Genomic DNA, 14,627 nt, shown 5'->3' on the forward strand with positions numbered 1-14,627 from the left:
CAGGGAAAGGTCCAGTGATCAGCAAGAAGAAAGGGAAAATAAATAAAACCAAGGCACACAGCGTCACCTATAGCACACAGAGCCCCCCCCCCCCCCGAGCCCCAAACATCTCCACAGCACAGCCCAGGCCATTTCTCTGGTAACATCTATTGAACGGAGCACGGTCTGACAGATAAGGCACGGTTCTGTATTGTGAGGTGCGCGCACAACACACGGCTCACGGCCATGCTCAGCACAGACGCCGGCAGCGCTCCTCTCGGTTGCCCGACTCCTTTAGGAAGGCAGCACCAGGCAAGCCCCGAGGAAGCTGGTTTGGTATTTTCCAGTTCAAACGTGGGACAGGCAGTCCTCAAACACGCTCCCCTGGAGCTGGACAGCAGCAATCGTGCCTGTCACCACATCCTTGGAAGACACCAATAATTTATTGAAATAAATACAGGGACAAACCAAGCTGCCTCTGGGTTTAAACGCTAGATGTACGTGGGGCACGATTTCTCTACACTCTTGAGAGAGGGACTGGGAGAAGCATGTCGGTACGGTGACTTCGGCCACACGAACCTTTGCCAAGTCCGGAGCAGCCAGATGTGCTGGAGGTCAGAGGTGGAGGCTCCCAACTGGTCACGCATGGGGCTTGTTTTGTAGGAAGGAGTCCTGTTTCAGGAGGATTTCTTTCTTCTTCTTTGTGAGAGTGAATCTTTGCTTTGTTTCTTAAAAACAGATTGAACACCAAGTCCACGGTGGCAAGCTGCAATCTGAAGAGGCGGCGCTGTTTGGACAAGACCCTTCAGAAGCCACGGCTGCTCACGGAGCAGCCCCAGCAAACCCAGGACGGGGCAGGGAAAACGAGCCTGGCTCTCCAGCCAGGGAGCCACCTCATCCACCACGGGGCCAGCTGGCCCCAGCCTCCCTAGCCAAGCCAGCCTCCAGACCGGCCTCCACGTGGCTGTGGGACCCCGTGGGACAGCAGCGTGGACACCTCGTAGATCTCCCTCCTCTGCCAGCACCGCCCCGGCTGTGTCTGTCCTCGGGTGCCGCGGTGCTCCAGGGCACAGCCCTCTGCTGGCGGGTCCAGGGCAGACTGAGCACAGAGGCCAGAAAACGGCAGTCAAGCAGGGAAGTCCGGTCAAGGATAACAAGGGGAGAGTCTTCAGCTCACTCTGGCCCTCGAAACTCATGTTTCCACCACTCGGATGAGAGGCAGCGGCTTGGGGCCCGACAGCCTTTTGCTGCAAGAGAGAAAGGATTTGTTCAGCCTGGTGGAACTGGATGGTGCCTGGGAGAAACCCAGGGGGCTGGTCCTGTCCCAGCACTGCTCCTCGAATATTCCTCTGCTCCACAGGAGGGCCCTATGTTCCTGGCACTCCCCTGAGGGAGCAGCACTGGGCAGGAGAGCCCCCTGCCAGCAGACACAGCACAACATGCTGCCACCCAGGCAGCAGCCCCAAGCCCAGCGCCATCTCCACACGGGATGCGGAGCTGCAATAAAGCCACCGAGCAGCCCAACAGGCCCCGTGCCTACCTGCTCACGTACTCCGACTTGGAGCGCGCCCTGGAGCTGTGGCCACCCCGACTCACTTGCTTCTCAATCAGGTGCTCTATGCGGTCGTGCATCTCCAGGTTCTGCAAGAGACGGGAGGGACGGTTAGCGAAGGGCAGCTGGGACGCCCATCACCTCCTGGGCAGCACCGCTCCACTTTCTCTCACACTGGGGAAGGTTTTCCCACGGGAGATGAAACCCAGCCCTACAAAGGGGGGCCAGGGGAGCTGTGTAGGACCGGAGAACCTGGAAGCCCACCCGTGCCATCTCTCCAGCTGGTACAGGCAGCCAGACCCGCTCTCTGCCTGGGTTCACCACGGGCTTTGCTCACACACTGTCCCCATGCAGAGCTTAGTGAAGTAAGTCACCAAGGAGGGAAGAAAATGCTAGAACTGCTGACGCAGGCTCGGTTTTTATCCAAAAAAGGAGAGAAGTTTGACACTTGCTACAATCCCAGAGGCAGGAATGCAATTTTAATTTCTGACACGCATGCAGTCAACTGCAGCTTTGTAGGCAAGAAGGGTTTAGCTGCCAGAGAAACGTGCTTGCTGAGATTATTTTGGACTCCCTTGGAGCTCACGGCTGCTCCAGCAGCCCCGGCTTCACTGGGAGCCCCCACACCAGCCTCAAGAACCAGCACAGCCCTTGGGGCCACACGGGGCACGTTTTCCAAGGCAAAAAAAAAAGCCCTGCTAGGACACACCTCAGCCTCCAAGTAAGCGACCTTCTCCTTGAGCTCCTGGATCACAGCATCTTTGGCCTGAATCACCGTTTTGGAGTTCTGGAGCTGAAAAAAAGAACGTTTGCAGTTGCTAAAAATCCCTTTCACATACGCCTGGGCTAGAGCAGTGCTGAGGAAGGAGGGCAGCTCAGCCAGCCGTCCTGCCTGCAAACACCCACAACATTAACTCCAAGGTCTGCATTAAAAAAAAAAAAAAAACAAAAAAAAAAAAAACACAATAAAAAAAAGCTTCAAATTAAGTCTGAGAATTAAGCCCTAGGTGAAAGAGCCTCTGCTTACACAGTGAGACTTAACTCTTTCAGCAGGCCAAACTGGGATCACTGAGCCCTTTTATTACCCTTCCCGGGCGCCTGCACCGCCACCGCTCGCGCTGCAGTCCTTGGGCTCTCACCTCAGGGTCTGTCCCTGCTCCGGGGCAGCTGGACAGGGCTCTGGGCCGCCTTTGAACCTGGCCCCCTCCGGTTTGCCGAGGGAATCAGCCTCACAAACCAGCAATTATTTGCTTCCAAGCAGCTGAAGAGTTCTGTTCTTTGTTTTTAAACCCCGTGAGGTGTCTCCTCCGTCCCGTCCCGCTCCTCTCACCTGCTCGATCATCTGGCGGACCTTGCGCTGCTGGCTCTTCAGCATGTCGTCCAGGTGGTGGATCTTCTCCCGCAGCATGGCCACCTCCTTCTCCAGCTTGGCCGACCTGGGAAAGCACAAAGGGGGAGTCCAGGAGCCGTCAGACGGCTTCCCAGAAGGGCAGCACTCGCTCAGCTGCACCCAGAGCAGCTTTCAGCAGCCAGGCTTCCCCTACAGCAACACGGGTGCTAAAATATTTCGGCCAGACGAGGTAAGGAGAGGCAGAGACAAAACCAATTCAAGCAGGAGCCACAAAGACTCCCGACAACACGCTGCGGGGACACAGGAACATCAGGAAGAGCCAGGCCACAAACGAGGCCTTCCAGAAACATCTCCTCGCCAATTAACCCCCGGAGCACAGGGAGCCGGCCGGGCCGAGCAAACCCAACACCGAGGGGAGAGCCGCGGCCGCTAGAGGTCCCAGGGCAGCGCGGCTCCAGCGCCCAGCAGGGCTGCGGGAGGCGTTTGGAGATTAGTCAGCGCCGGGGAGCAGGGAGCTGTTTTGCAAGCCAGAGCGTGAGCACGCCCTTCGCAGGAATGTGCAGTCATGCCCCAGCGAGCTGACACCCCGACCCAGCGGCGTGGGCTTGCTCCGGAGCTGGCAGCCCCAGCGGAGGCCGAGCCTCACCGGTCTTGTTCGGCGAGTCTGTCGCCTTCCGCGCTTCTCAGCCTCGCCAGCTCCGCTTCGCCTTCTTTCATCTTCAGCAGCAAGCCCCTGTGCTCCTGCGGCAGAGCGAGAGGCCGAGTTACACGCGGGGGAACGAGTCGCAACGCTGCTCTTCGGCCTCCCTCACCGAGCTGATAGAGAGTGGGGAGCTGCACAGCCCCGCAGCCCCCCGGGCAGCCTCGCTGCTGAGCCTGCGGGACGGACAGGGGCAGCCACAGGGTGACCAGCAGCAGGAGTCCCTGTCCTTCTCCCCCACGCTGCAGGAGGGCACACAGCCTTCTCCTCCGCTGCTTTTGGGCCAGGGGACGTGCCCCAGATCGCTTCGTGCTCGTGCCACGCTTACGTTCACGAGTTTAATGTTATTTAATGTTAGTTATGTTTCATGTTATTAGGAGCAGCCCACAGCTGGAAAAGAAATCCAGGCTGAAGGTTGTGTTAATGCCCCCACGAGAAGAAGAACCGGGCAGCTGTCTAGACTGCACGCTCGTCTCTAGGATACCCAGAAGACAGACTCTGCACAGACCAACCAGATCTTCTAGACCTGGGAACCGCAAGCCTAAAACAGGAGCGATCAAATTTATCTGTCCACAACCGCTTCGTCAGAGGCTTCTGGGTAAAGCCCGGTTGGGGAGGGAAGCTCTCCAGGCAGCAGGTCCAAGCCCAGGACACATCTCCCGTGGGATCTGTTCCCCAGCAGGTCTGTGGGGAGCTCTGCCGGCCTCGGCACCACGGGGCTCCCCCTTCCCCCGGCACAGCCGCGGGGTCAGTACCTTCTCCATCCCTGCCAGCAGCCGCTGCAGCTCGTCCACCTGCAGCTCCTTCTCCAGCACGCTCTTCTCCGCTCTCCGCAGGGCAGAGCTCGTTCGCTCGGCTTCCTCCTGGTACTGCGAGGCCGCCCTCTGCAAACGAGACAGAGACCCCTTTGTCATCAACCCTGGTGCACGCAGGTGGGCGAAGCACCCCGGCCCTCCTCCCCCTGCGTTTTGAAGCTGCTTGAAGCCGCGGCAGGCAGATTTTGCTGAAGGCAGCCGGGCGTCTCAGCACGCAGCCCGACGTGCTTCAGAGAGAAAAGGTTCTTTAGAAAGCTCCCCGGCTTCAAAGCACTTCAAAGGAGCGAGCGCCTCAACGCTGGAGCAATAAAGGGACCTCAGACACAAACCCACGTCCGTGCTCAGCCGTGCGTGTTCTGGGGCTGTTCGCAGGCTGCTCCTGGGACACCTGCCTGCGGAACCGACCTCGGGAGCCACACATCAACGGCACAGGGACCTCAGGAGCCAGCCTCACGCAAGCATCAAAGGCTCAGGGGCAGAGAGGGGATGGGGGCACCCTGTGAGTCCCCACGACGGCCGGGAGCAGGCTCAGACCAAGCAAATCGGGACCTAAACACCACCCCGGGCATCTCCCACACCTCCATCCAGCCCCACAGCTGACCAACACCAAGCGAGCCCTCACGGCGCTGCCACAAACACGCTGCTTCCTGCGCACGGGGACGGAGGTGCTCGGGGCAAGCGCCACCTCAGCGGGCGGCCAGCCCCGTGCCGGAGGAAGCGGTCACCGCTCAGCCCCCTCCCCGGAGGACGCCGTGCCCGGCCCGCGGCAGGAAGGCCCCCAGGCGGCCTGGGACCAGTTTGGTCTGCGGGACGGGACGCAAGCGGGACGTCACCTCTCCCACCGGCACGCGCGGCCCTGCCCGTGCAGGCAGCGGAAAACAAACCGAGGGGAGCATTAATCAGCAGCGCCCAGGAAGCGAGGGAAGCCAACGCCGCGGCTCCGTCAGCACCGCGTGGCAGGGAGCTGCTGTCAGCGCCGACCCGGCCCTGCGCACCCCGGTGGTTTCGTCCCACAGCTGCCTGGGGACAGGCCACAACCCTTCCTCCCCATGCTGCAGGAGGCTGTGCTGCTCCTCCCTGGGGGCTACTGCGGGTTTGCAGAGCAAAAACGACCACAGGCAGGAGCCAGGACACAGCAACGCGGAGCCGGGACTCTGCGGTGAAGGGGAGAGCTGTGCACAGCAGAAGCTTGAGAGCCTGTGCAACGACTCAGGCTTCCAAAAATAGGTTGGAAATGAGATATTTCTGCTCAGACAGAGCAGTCAGGCATTGGGACGGGTTGCCCAGGGAGGTGGTGGAGTCACCATCTCTGGGGGTGTTCAAGGAGAGGTTGGACGTGGTGCTTGGGGACAGGGTGCAGTGGGTGACATCGGTGGGAGGGGGATGGTTGGACCAGGTGAGCTTGGAGGGCTTTTCCAACCTTACTGATTCTATGAGAAATGAACTAAAATCACTTTTCCAACAGGGAAGCGCACAGCACACTCACCTCAAGGTCCTTCTTCTCCAACTGATGGCGCTTCTCAGCCTCCTGCAGCTTTGTGAACAGCCTCTTCGCTGTCTGTCGGATCTTCTCCACGTCGTCTCCCGAATAATCCTCCTCCTGCAGACGGTGACAGGGAAGGATCAGCAGCGAGGAGTTACCAGAGGAGCCCTCCACCCCTCTGTGGGCAGTGCTGTTGGTTACAAAGCCTGCAACATCAACCCTCCACCTGAACAACACGAGGCACTCCTGTCCTCACCTCCCACACCCCAGCGACAGCTTCCAGCCCTCAGATAACGCACATGCTATCACCTGGTCGCCTCCCAATCCCTGTTTTCAGGATGCCATCCTGATCCGCACTTGGGCAACCTGAAACCCGGCGGCGTGAACCAAGTCCCCAGTGACCCATCCTGAAATCCCGGCCCCTGGAACGCCCCTGGCAGCGTTTGGCTCCCAGGCAGCCTGCTCCAGCCGGGGGAAGGACGGAGAGCTGAGGAAGTATTCACAGACCTCAGATCTTCATTAACCCTTCCTCTAAAAGGCCTGTGTGTGTGCAGCTGTAAAAGCCCACTGTGCACATTCCTATTTCTCTGGGCAGCGCTCTGTGCCTGGTCTGACACCAGTAAAAGCCCAGTGCTGGGGTTTGCTGTGAAAGACGAGGCAGAAAGGTCTGACTGCGTGCTGACCAGGCTCAGAGCTACCCGCCGGGAGGAAGACCCCAAAATCAAACCGGGATTTCTTTCCAAGAGCTGACGTCTCTCCCTGGCCACGTACCTGGTCCTCCCAGGAGTTGGAGCGGGGACTCTCGGGGTGCAGCCAGCTCCCGTTCTGCTTCTCCAGCACCACCTGCACGGGACAAGGTGACACCGACGGGCATGACGCCTCCCGACACCGCCACCCGCGCCCGCATGCAGAGCCAGCTCTGGGCACCGCAGCCGCTCCAGGCCCCGATTCTTGCCAACAAACATGCGAGGGTGCGTTTGGCCAGCCAACAGTTTGCTTACTGACTCCTCGTCGCACACTTGTAGAGGTTTCTCATTTCACCTCTACGTGGGACCAACGGGGCTTTCACTTGCCACAAGCACCATGATCTTTAAGGCCCCTTTTATCATTTTCTGGACCCAAAGGTGATTTATTTTTTTTAAAGTGAGTGCCATTTAACGCCCAAGACACGCTCCCGTTACCTGTGCATGCTGTTTATCTCCTTGTCTGTTCTCAAGTTTACTACTTAAGTCTTCCCGCAGCTTCTTCAAAGAACTTCTAGCCTGGCAAAGGCAAGTCAATTTAGCTTGATCTGCACCGACAGAGTCACGCAGCCCAACAGACACCAAACGGGGGCGCGGGGGCCGCGAGGACGCCCGGTGCCGATAGGCCATCGAGTGCTTCTCTACCAACCTGCCCCTGGCACCCATGGGTGCCACGAGTTCTGCCTGCAAGCAGTGCTGGCACCGTCCTCACCAGGCAGCTTTCTCACACAATCACAGGCAAAAAAAAAAAAAAAAAGAAAGGCAACAACCTGGAGGCGCTGCAGATTTTTCGTTCATTAATCATCGATTTCACCTATGAGGTGCCAAGGAGCCCCTTGCTGTTCCCAGCGCTCTCTGCCACCCTGCAGGGCTCAGACAAGTGTGGTCTTGACTTGCAGCTCCCCAAATTAGTCAGGGAAAGTGAGCCAGAGGAATGATTTACGGGCTTTCACCCCAGCTGCAGCAAGCGCTTCGGGGCTGTGGCTCTGGCCCTTTTCAAAGAAAAGCTCCCAGCTTCGCAGCCCTGCCCCGGTAACGCCGCTGGGTTTTAGAGGCCGGAGGCATCGGGGCAAAGCATTTTGCCTGGGACTGGCAGCGGCAGGACGGGACAGGAGGCAGGAGCAGCTCCCGAGGAGCACCCACGGCCCCGAGCTGCTGCCACCGCGTCCAGCCGTCCTGGGGGGCCCTCCTCGACCCCCCGAGGAGCGCGGACAGGCCGGTACCACCACCACCACTGACTGGTTTAGCTCATTCCCTGCTTTTCACATGCAGGATTAGGTCGTTCTGCACGGTTAAGCTGCTTCAGCTATTCTGACAGGGCTGCAGGCAGCCTCTGCGGCCAAAGCCACGCTCGGCAGCTGCCGCGAGGCCTTCCGAAACCTGACCTGGGGAGCTACGGGAAAGCTCAGATCAGAACAGCTGAAGCCGAAGCCCCAGAAGGGGGAAGGATCACACAAAACTGCAGCATCCAGGCGGCTGAGAGATAAGGGCTGGGTGACTAACGCCCCCGGCGCGCCGCGGCCCTGGGGAGGCTCCAGCGCCGGAGTGAGGCTGCGCTGCAGACAGGAGGCAGCACCAAGGTCTGGCTGCTTTCAGGGGGGAAAACATGCGTTCTGGCAGAGGAGTCAGAAGGATGACGTGGGAGAGCTGGAGGCTGCCCTACCAGATCTGCCCTCGCTCTCCCTGGGGCCAGCACCCAGCACAGAGATTCCTCCAGGAGAGCAAACCCAAATTTCTTTTCCCCCCATTTTTTTTTTATTTTGGCCAAGTCAAGCTGCCCAGACCAGAACACGCATGCAACCGCTTCCATGTCCTGCAAGCAGCTCTCTCCACCTCCCCAGAAGTCACATCCCCACCAGGAGCAGAGGGAAGGGTTAATCGTCCCGGAGCCTCACCATCCAGTTTACTTTGGGAGATGAGACATACCAAAGAAACTGCCTTTTAACAAGAGGCTCCGGTTGCGCCGCACCCAGGCATGCAGGGGACAGCCTTGGGGGAAAGTCATCACGCAATTCTCTTCAAATTCAGTCCATATAGCAGAGCAATTAGTCAGGCTGAATTAATTTATGGTGCTTGATTAGACTGCTGCCCTGTACAGGCACGTCAGCAGACCGGAGGGTTCAGCCCCGCTGCCAGCTTGCTGCTGTGCGCCCCACAAGCAGAGTGTGCAGCCCCCCGCCACCAGCCCCCCGCCACCAGCCCCCCGCAGACGTAGCTACCTCTTGGATGTATCGAACTTCGCTTTTCAGCTGGCTGACGTGCTCCTCGTGGTTCACACCGCCCTCGGCCCTTGCCTTGAGATAAACCTGGGCGAAGGAGAGACCTTGGCACCGGCACGGCCGCTGGCTCGCCCACCCCGCGTGCTGGTAGCCCAGTGAGGGCAGCCCAAGCCCAGCTCCTTGGAGACTGGGACCCCCTGGATGCACTCAGCGGGCTCCCCCTTCGCCTCCCTCGGCTTCGCTTGGGTGCCGCTGCCTCCTCCCCACCTCCTTGCACAGCCCCCAGCTTGCAGCCACCCTGGCTCCTCGCTGTGTCCCCAGTGCCCTCCAAGCAGAAGCGAGCCCCAGCTCGGGGAGCGCTCTGTGCCTGCACGGGGAGCTCCAGACGAAGCCCTGTTCTCAGTCCCACTGGTCAGGAAACACAAAGGCAGCAGCAGCAGCGAGCTGGGGCCATACCTTAATGATCTCCTCATCGCCGTCGTTGGACTTGATGCACTCGGATGCCAGCGAGTGACCATTGCTCGACCTGTTGGCCACCATGGCGAAGGCTTTCCCCACGGGCTGCAGGACACAGAAAGAGCAGGGACTGAGACGGGACTGGCTGGCACAGCTCCCCCAGCATCGTGCACTTCAGCAGAGGAACGAGCAGCACTGAGCACGGCTCAGGGAACCCGCACCGAATCTTCAAACAAAGTTTTGGAGAGGAGCTTCCTGGCTCAGCCTCCCTGAAACATCTGCCCCCTCCCCGCATCAGCTCCTGAGCTCACATTTCCAGCACCGGGGAGGCTCCGCCTGGGAGCTCCCACACACAAAGGCACCGGGCAGCGAGACACAGAGCCCATGGCCAGCGCCACCAGTGCACGAAGCCAGGACCCGCGTGGGGAACTCACCTTCTGCTTCACCTGCCTGTCCCCTGGCAGGTCATTCGGCAGCGTCAGCCTCAGCACCTTCACGCTCTCCTGAAACAAGAGGCAGGTTTTAGCTTTGAACTCCTGAAAGTTGCCCACATCCAGCTCCGGTCCCGCGGCAGCAGGTGCCGGGCTGGTGCGTTTCTGCAAGCCAGCTCAGCATCGCTGCAGAGGCAGGAGCACGCTGCCTCCCCCGTGGGTTCAGGCTGCAGCCTACGAAACAACACCCGGATTAAAATGAGTAAGAGTTAGCACACAACGACTGCATTTATCAAATCCATCAAGGCTTGGAGGAGCCGTAGCCCAGCCAAGGCTGAGGTAATGCAGGCGGGCTGCAGAAGCAATTGCTGGACTCATTTTAACGCGAGGAGTCACGACCATTACCGGTCACGTTGGGGACCTTGGTGACATTCAGTGGCAGCCCCAGAGAAGGGCAAAAGCAGCTGCTCCCAGCTCGGGCACCCGCAGGCACTCCTCCTCTCCCTGCCCTCCCGAGACAGCCCCGACACGTGCCGACCACCAGGACACTGCCCCTTCCCTGCCAGCCGAGCCCTTCAGGAGCAGCAGCAGCTCCCCAAACCACGGCTCCGGCTGCGTGGAAACTCGTCGGCACCAGCACCCGCGCAGGGACCAGGTTCACCTTCATTGCTCCACCAACTCCTCACCCAAACCCTTCCTACCCAAACAGGGGATGTTTCAGCGACGTCCAGCACAAGGCTGGAGATGGCCAGAGAGCCAGAGCACACAAACAGCCTTCAAGCAGGCTGAAGGCACCCAAAATGCCCCATTTCAGCCTCGGGCGCTCACGGCGCAGCACAGAACCCCCCCGGACTGACCTCGCTGGCTCCCGGGCAGCCGTCGCTCATGCTGCTCGCTGAAGGCAGCCCCGAAAACAGGAGCTGCTCGGCGGCGGTGACGCAGGCATCGCGGAGCCCAGCTCGGTGCCCGCGCAGCCACGGGCGCCCGCCCCTCGCCACACCTGGCCACGTCAGCCTCCTGCCCTGCAGAGCAGCGTCAAGGCATTTCTGCCGCCCGGCTTTCAAGCGCTGCCTTCGCCGTCCAAGTCTCGACAAGCCATCTGTTTGTTTCCAAAACATTGTGCGTACACTGCTCTCGCTAGCTCTGCTCCCTGGAGACGAGGAGCCCTCCTGCAGATCGCTGCTGGAGCCGAGCTCCCCGCTGGAGCCCCTCATTCCCCCGGCAAGGCCAAAGCCCAACAAAAAAAAAAGCACTTGGGCTCTGCGAGCACCCCCTGCCTTGCCTGCAACATCCACTCCGGGGGACATTTTCCTAGGCAGGAGCCAAGACGTTAGAAAGGGGCAGAAAAGTGCTGGAAGAGCTCGATGCAGGGCACACTCCCACATCGCCCATTTTGCTGGCGAGGTCTGAGAGGCGCCCCCAGCTTCACGGCAGCTCCAGCACGCAGAGCACCCCCCGCTCCCCACTGTGCTGCACCAAACGCATGGGATGGAGCCTCCCTCGCCGCAGTCCCGCTCCTATGGGGGGATCCCCCCAGCGAGCACCCACCACAGGGCTGCCGCACGGTGCCACCCCCGCGCCCCAAGCCAGCGGAGACGTGCTCATAGGGCTCGGCGCGCAGCCACGCAGCAGCCAGCCCCGGCATGGGCCGCCGGCTCAGCGCCTCGGAGCCACGGGGAACGTGTCGTAGTCTCTTCACGTGTCCCGCTCGCAGCTTTGTTTACAAGCGTGAGGCTCTCACGCTCGCCAGCACGGCCGTCCCCGGCCCGCCAAGCCCACGCGAGGGTGGGACGCTGCCAGCGCCGCGAGGGAATCGCGCTCCCGGGGCAGATGCGTGGCGATAAGCAGCGAGCGCAAGCCCATTGCCAGCCCCGCAGTCAGAGCCAGCCAGAACCCGCACCAGAACCCAAGGGAGCCGTCTGCGGGTTGACGCCGAGCAGACGTGGCGAGGAACGGAGCGAAGCAGGGAGCGAAGCAGCAGGGAGCAAAGCAGCCGGCGCCGCGAGACCCAAGGTCACCCGAGCAGGAAGGGAACCATGCAAATGCCGGCTGGGGACGGCTCCGGCTGCCTCCGGCCTCTCCCGTGCACGCCGGGGGGACGGAGGGGAGGTTTCAGCAGCGAGCTGCGAGGCGGGTGCTGGAGCGGGGCTCTGCCGACCACCTGGGGAGAAGCCTGGCCCCGTCGGCACGGTGTTTGCTGCAAACCCCTCCCCACACAGCCCTGCAGGACCCCACGGCCGGTCCAGACAAAGGAGGCGACGTGTTCTGGGAAAGCTGCAGAGGGGCCACAAGGCACAAAGCCCCCCTTTAAGGGAGGAAGCAGCCAGGAAGCACCACCAGCCCCTCCGTTAGGGGCACCGATCCCGCAGAGAGGCACAACAGCGTTACGCAGCTCCGCCAAGCCCAGCCCAGCAGCACGCACACCCTGGGGAGGCTCAAAGGAGCCCCGGCGACCCCGAGCTCCATCCAACCCCCCCGACCTGCACCCAGGCAGGGGGCTCCCCCCGCAGCCCCTGGCCACGATCCCACCGGTGCCAGGAGGTTCCCGGGAGCAGCCCCCTGCCCTGAGCCCCCTGCCCTGAGCCCCCCAGGAGCACGGGCGCCCGCCCGCCCCCGGTGCCGAATCGGGCTCCAAGCAGGAAGAGCGGAGCCGCGGGAACTCCCCCGCGCCAGCCCCACTCCTTCACCTCTGGGCTATCATTAAATCAGCCCTGCCTCCTGTTTACAACTCCCGAGCTGCTCCGCGTGGCCCCAAAACAGAGGGGACAGCGGATTTTGGGCCCCCTCCGTTACTTTCCGCGGGAGGAAGCAAGTTTTGCAACCCGACAGCACCCAGGAGGCGACGGGCTGCCTCTCACCTCGCTTTTGGGGAGAAAACACAACCCCACGGAGCAGCCGCTTCCTTCACGCCCCAACCCAGCAGGTCCAGCACAGGAGGCTGCCCCACGCCCCGCACCGCGGGCTCACGGCTTTTACCACGAGCCTCGGGAATTCACCACGATGCGGGGAGCTCGGTGAGGTTCCCGCTGCAGCCCCGGCACTCCGAGGCCGGCGCCCTTTGAGAAAAGGCGCTCAACAATTCTCTGCCCGTGCTTTGGGTCCAAATTCCCAAAAAAGAGCTGATCCCCTGGAAATGAAGGCGAGCAACCTCAGCTAGGCTGGCTGCTGGCTTTCAGGTGAAGCCGATTTTAAGTCTTTGGGTGTGTTTTTCACCGTCGAGCCTGGACAACCCCACCAGGGCTCAAGGGAAGCGCCCAAGGGTGCCAGGCAGCCCTCCTGCCTCCAGGATGGGTGCGGGGGCAGCACCAGCCAGGGGTCGGAGCGGTCCCAACAAGGGCAACCACAGGGACAGCGCTCCATCCGTCCGTCCCTCCGTCTGTCTGTCCGTCCCGACTGTTAAACAGGAACAGGCCTGACCTGACCCAGAGGGTATCGCCGAGGATCATTAGCAAACAGCTGCAGAGCCCCAGCGCTCCAGAGGCAGTTATCACCGTAATAACCCATTAGCTAAACGAGCCCAACTCTGCAATCGCTCCTTATAAGGCCAGGGAAGCTGCGGGGAATGAGGGCTTCTCCCGGGGAGACTCGGGGTGACTCACCCGGCAGGGCTCGGCCGGGCGGCTGCCGGCACCCGAAACGCCGTGGCCCCGGCAGCCGTCGAGGCGGCGTTTTGGGGGGCCGCAGCCCGCCGAGGCCCAGGCCGAGCACCCAGGGGCTCGGTGCCGCCGGCCGGGGGGGTCCCACGGCCTCGCCGGGAGGTCGGGGCGCACGGGGCTGGCTGCCGGTCGCTGCCCCACCCTGGGCCTGGCCTTTCCGCAGCCGCCCGGCTGCAATGGGGAAGAGCGAAGGAGGTGGAAGGGAAAACAGGAGGCCGCCGAGCAAGCCAGGGAGCGATTGCCCGAGCACGTTCACTGCTGGCTCCGCACCGCAGCTCCAGGGGGACGGTTGGAGAACCGCCGCGGGACCCCGGAGCCGCAGCTGCAGAGCCCCGAGGGACCGACCGAGGGGAGCCCGGACCCACCGGGGGGCAGCGGGGTCCCGATGCCATCGCCCAGCCTGCAGCAGCCGCTCGCCCACCCGCCCGCCCTCCCAAAACTCAGCGCTTCGGCCAGGCGAGGACACGAGGACGGGGACACGAGGACGAGGGCCGGGCGCAGCCCCCACCCCGGCGGGCAACGCTGCCCCCAGCCCCAGGGCGAGCCCCGAGGGCGCCCCCCGAGCAGCTCCCCCCCGGGACCTCCTCCCCGCCACCCCCCAGGACCGCGAGGAGGCAGCGGGGCCGGGCCCCGGGCGGAGCTCACCGGGCTCTGGCCGTGGGGCCGCACGTCCAGCACCGCGCACCAGCCCTGCCGCCCGGTCATGGCCCCGCCGCGACTGCGGCCCCGCGCCGCCGCCCCCGCGCTTATATACGGCCACGCCCCCGGACACGCCCCCGCCTCGCGGCCACGCCCGATCAATTGGCCACGCCCCTTCTGCGTTGGCCACGCCCCTGGCACCCTTGATGTGCCGAGGGGCTGCACCAGGGGGTCCCGGTGGGGGGCTGAGCCGAGCCAAACCAAACCAAACTGAGCCAAAATGTGCCAAACCGAGCCAAAATGTGCTGAGCCGAGCCGTGCCACACCGAGCCGAGCCGTGCCATGCCAAGCTGTGCCAAGCCACACCGAGCCACAGCATCCCAAAGCCCACCAGGCCGTGCCCCCGCAGCCTTCTCCCCCTTGCACCCCAGGGAGCCTCCATTTGGCACCGCGGGGCTCAGGGATGGCGTCCCTGGGTGTGCCAGGCACTAAGCACCGCGTACCGCTGCGATGAGCTCAGCCGGCCTCAGCCTCGCTGCCTGGGTACCAATGCAATGAGCTCAGCCGGCCTCAGCCTCGCCACCAGCCCCAGGCCCCGTGTGG

The 14,627-nt window shown here is 62.2% G+C and overlaps 1 protein-coding gene across 2 annotated transcripts; it reads right to left on the bottom strand.

The window, feature by feature from the left end:
• Positions 1 to 154: 154 nt before the first annotated feature.
• Positions 155 to 14,200, bottom strand: TUFT1 (tuftelin 1). Of its 2 annotated transcripts, XM_082781194.1 has the most exons (13): positions 14,031 to 14,198; positions 9,733 to 9,801; positions 9,299 to 9,403; positions 8,843 to 8,929; positions 7,062 to 7,142; positions 6,652 to 6,723; positions 5,884 to 5,997; positions 4,338 to 4,466; positions 3,529 to 3,623; positions 2,862 to 2,967; positions 2,241 to 2,324; positions 1,520 to 1,620; positions 155 to 1,226 (listed from the first exon to the last, which is right to left on the bottom strand). In XM_082781194.1, exons 1-13 carry the CDS (start codon positions 14,088 to 14,090, stop codon positions 1,172 to 1,174), a joined length of 1,158 nt encoding a protein of 385 aa, XP_082637320.1. In that variant the 5' UTR covers positions 14,091 to 14,198; the 3' UTR covers positions 155 to 1,171. The 2 variants fall into 2 exon arrangements, with proteins under 2 accessions (XP_082637320.1, XP_082637321.1); XM_082781195.1 differs by lacking the exon at positions 7,062 to 7,142 and having other exon boundaries at positions 14,031 to 14,200.
• Between the last annotated feature and the right edge of the window lie 427 nt (positions 14,201 to 14,627).

The sequence above is a fragment of the Aythya marila genome (assembly GCF_965140915.1).
Source record: "Aythya marila genome assembly, chromosome: 29".
NCBI classification, from domain to species: Eukaryota; Metazoa; Chordata; class Aves; order Anseriformes; family Anatidae; genus Aythya; species Aythya marila.

Bases quoted from the DNA above. Each gene is read 5' to 3' on its own strand.
- TUFT1 (XM_082781194.1), bottom strand. From the start codon at position 14,090: ATGACCGGGCGGCAGGGCTGGTGCGCGGTGCTGGACGTGCGGCCCCAC. The intron at 9,802-14,030 runs GTGAGCTCCGCC...CTCTTGTTTCAG, and splicing joins GGCCCCACGGCCAGAGCCCG to GAGAGCGTGAAGGTGCTGAG. The intron at 8,930-9,298 runs GTATGGCCCCAG...TCCTTCGCCCAG, and splicing joins GCGATGAGGAGATCATTAAG to GTTTATCTCAAGGCAAGGGC.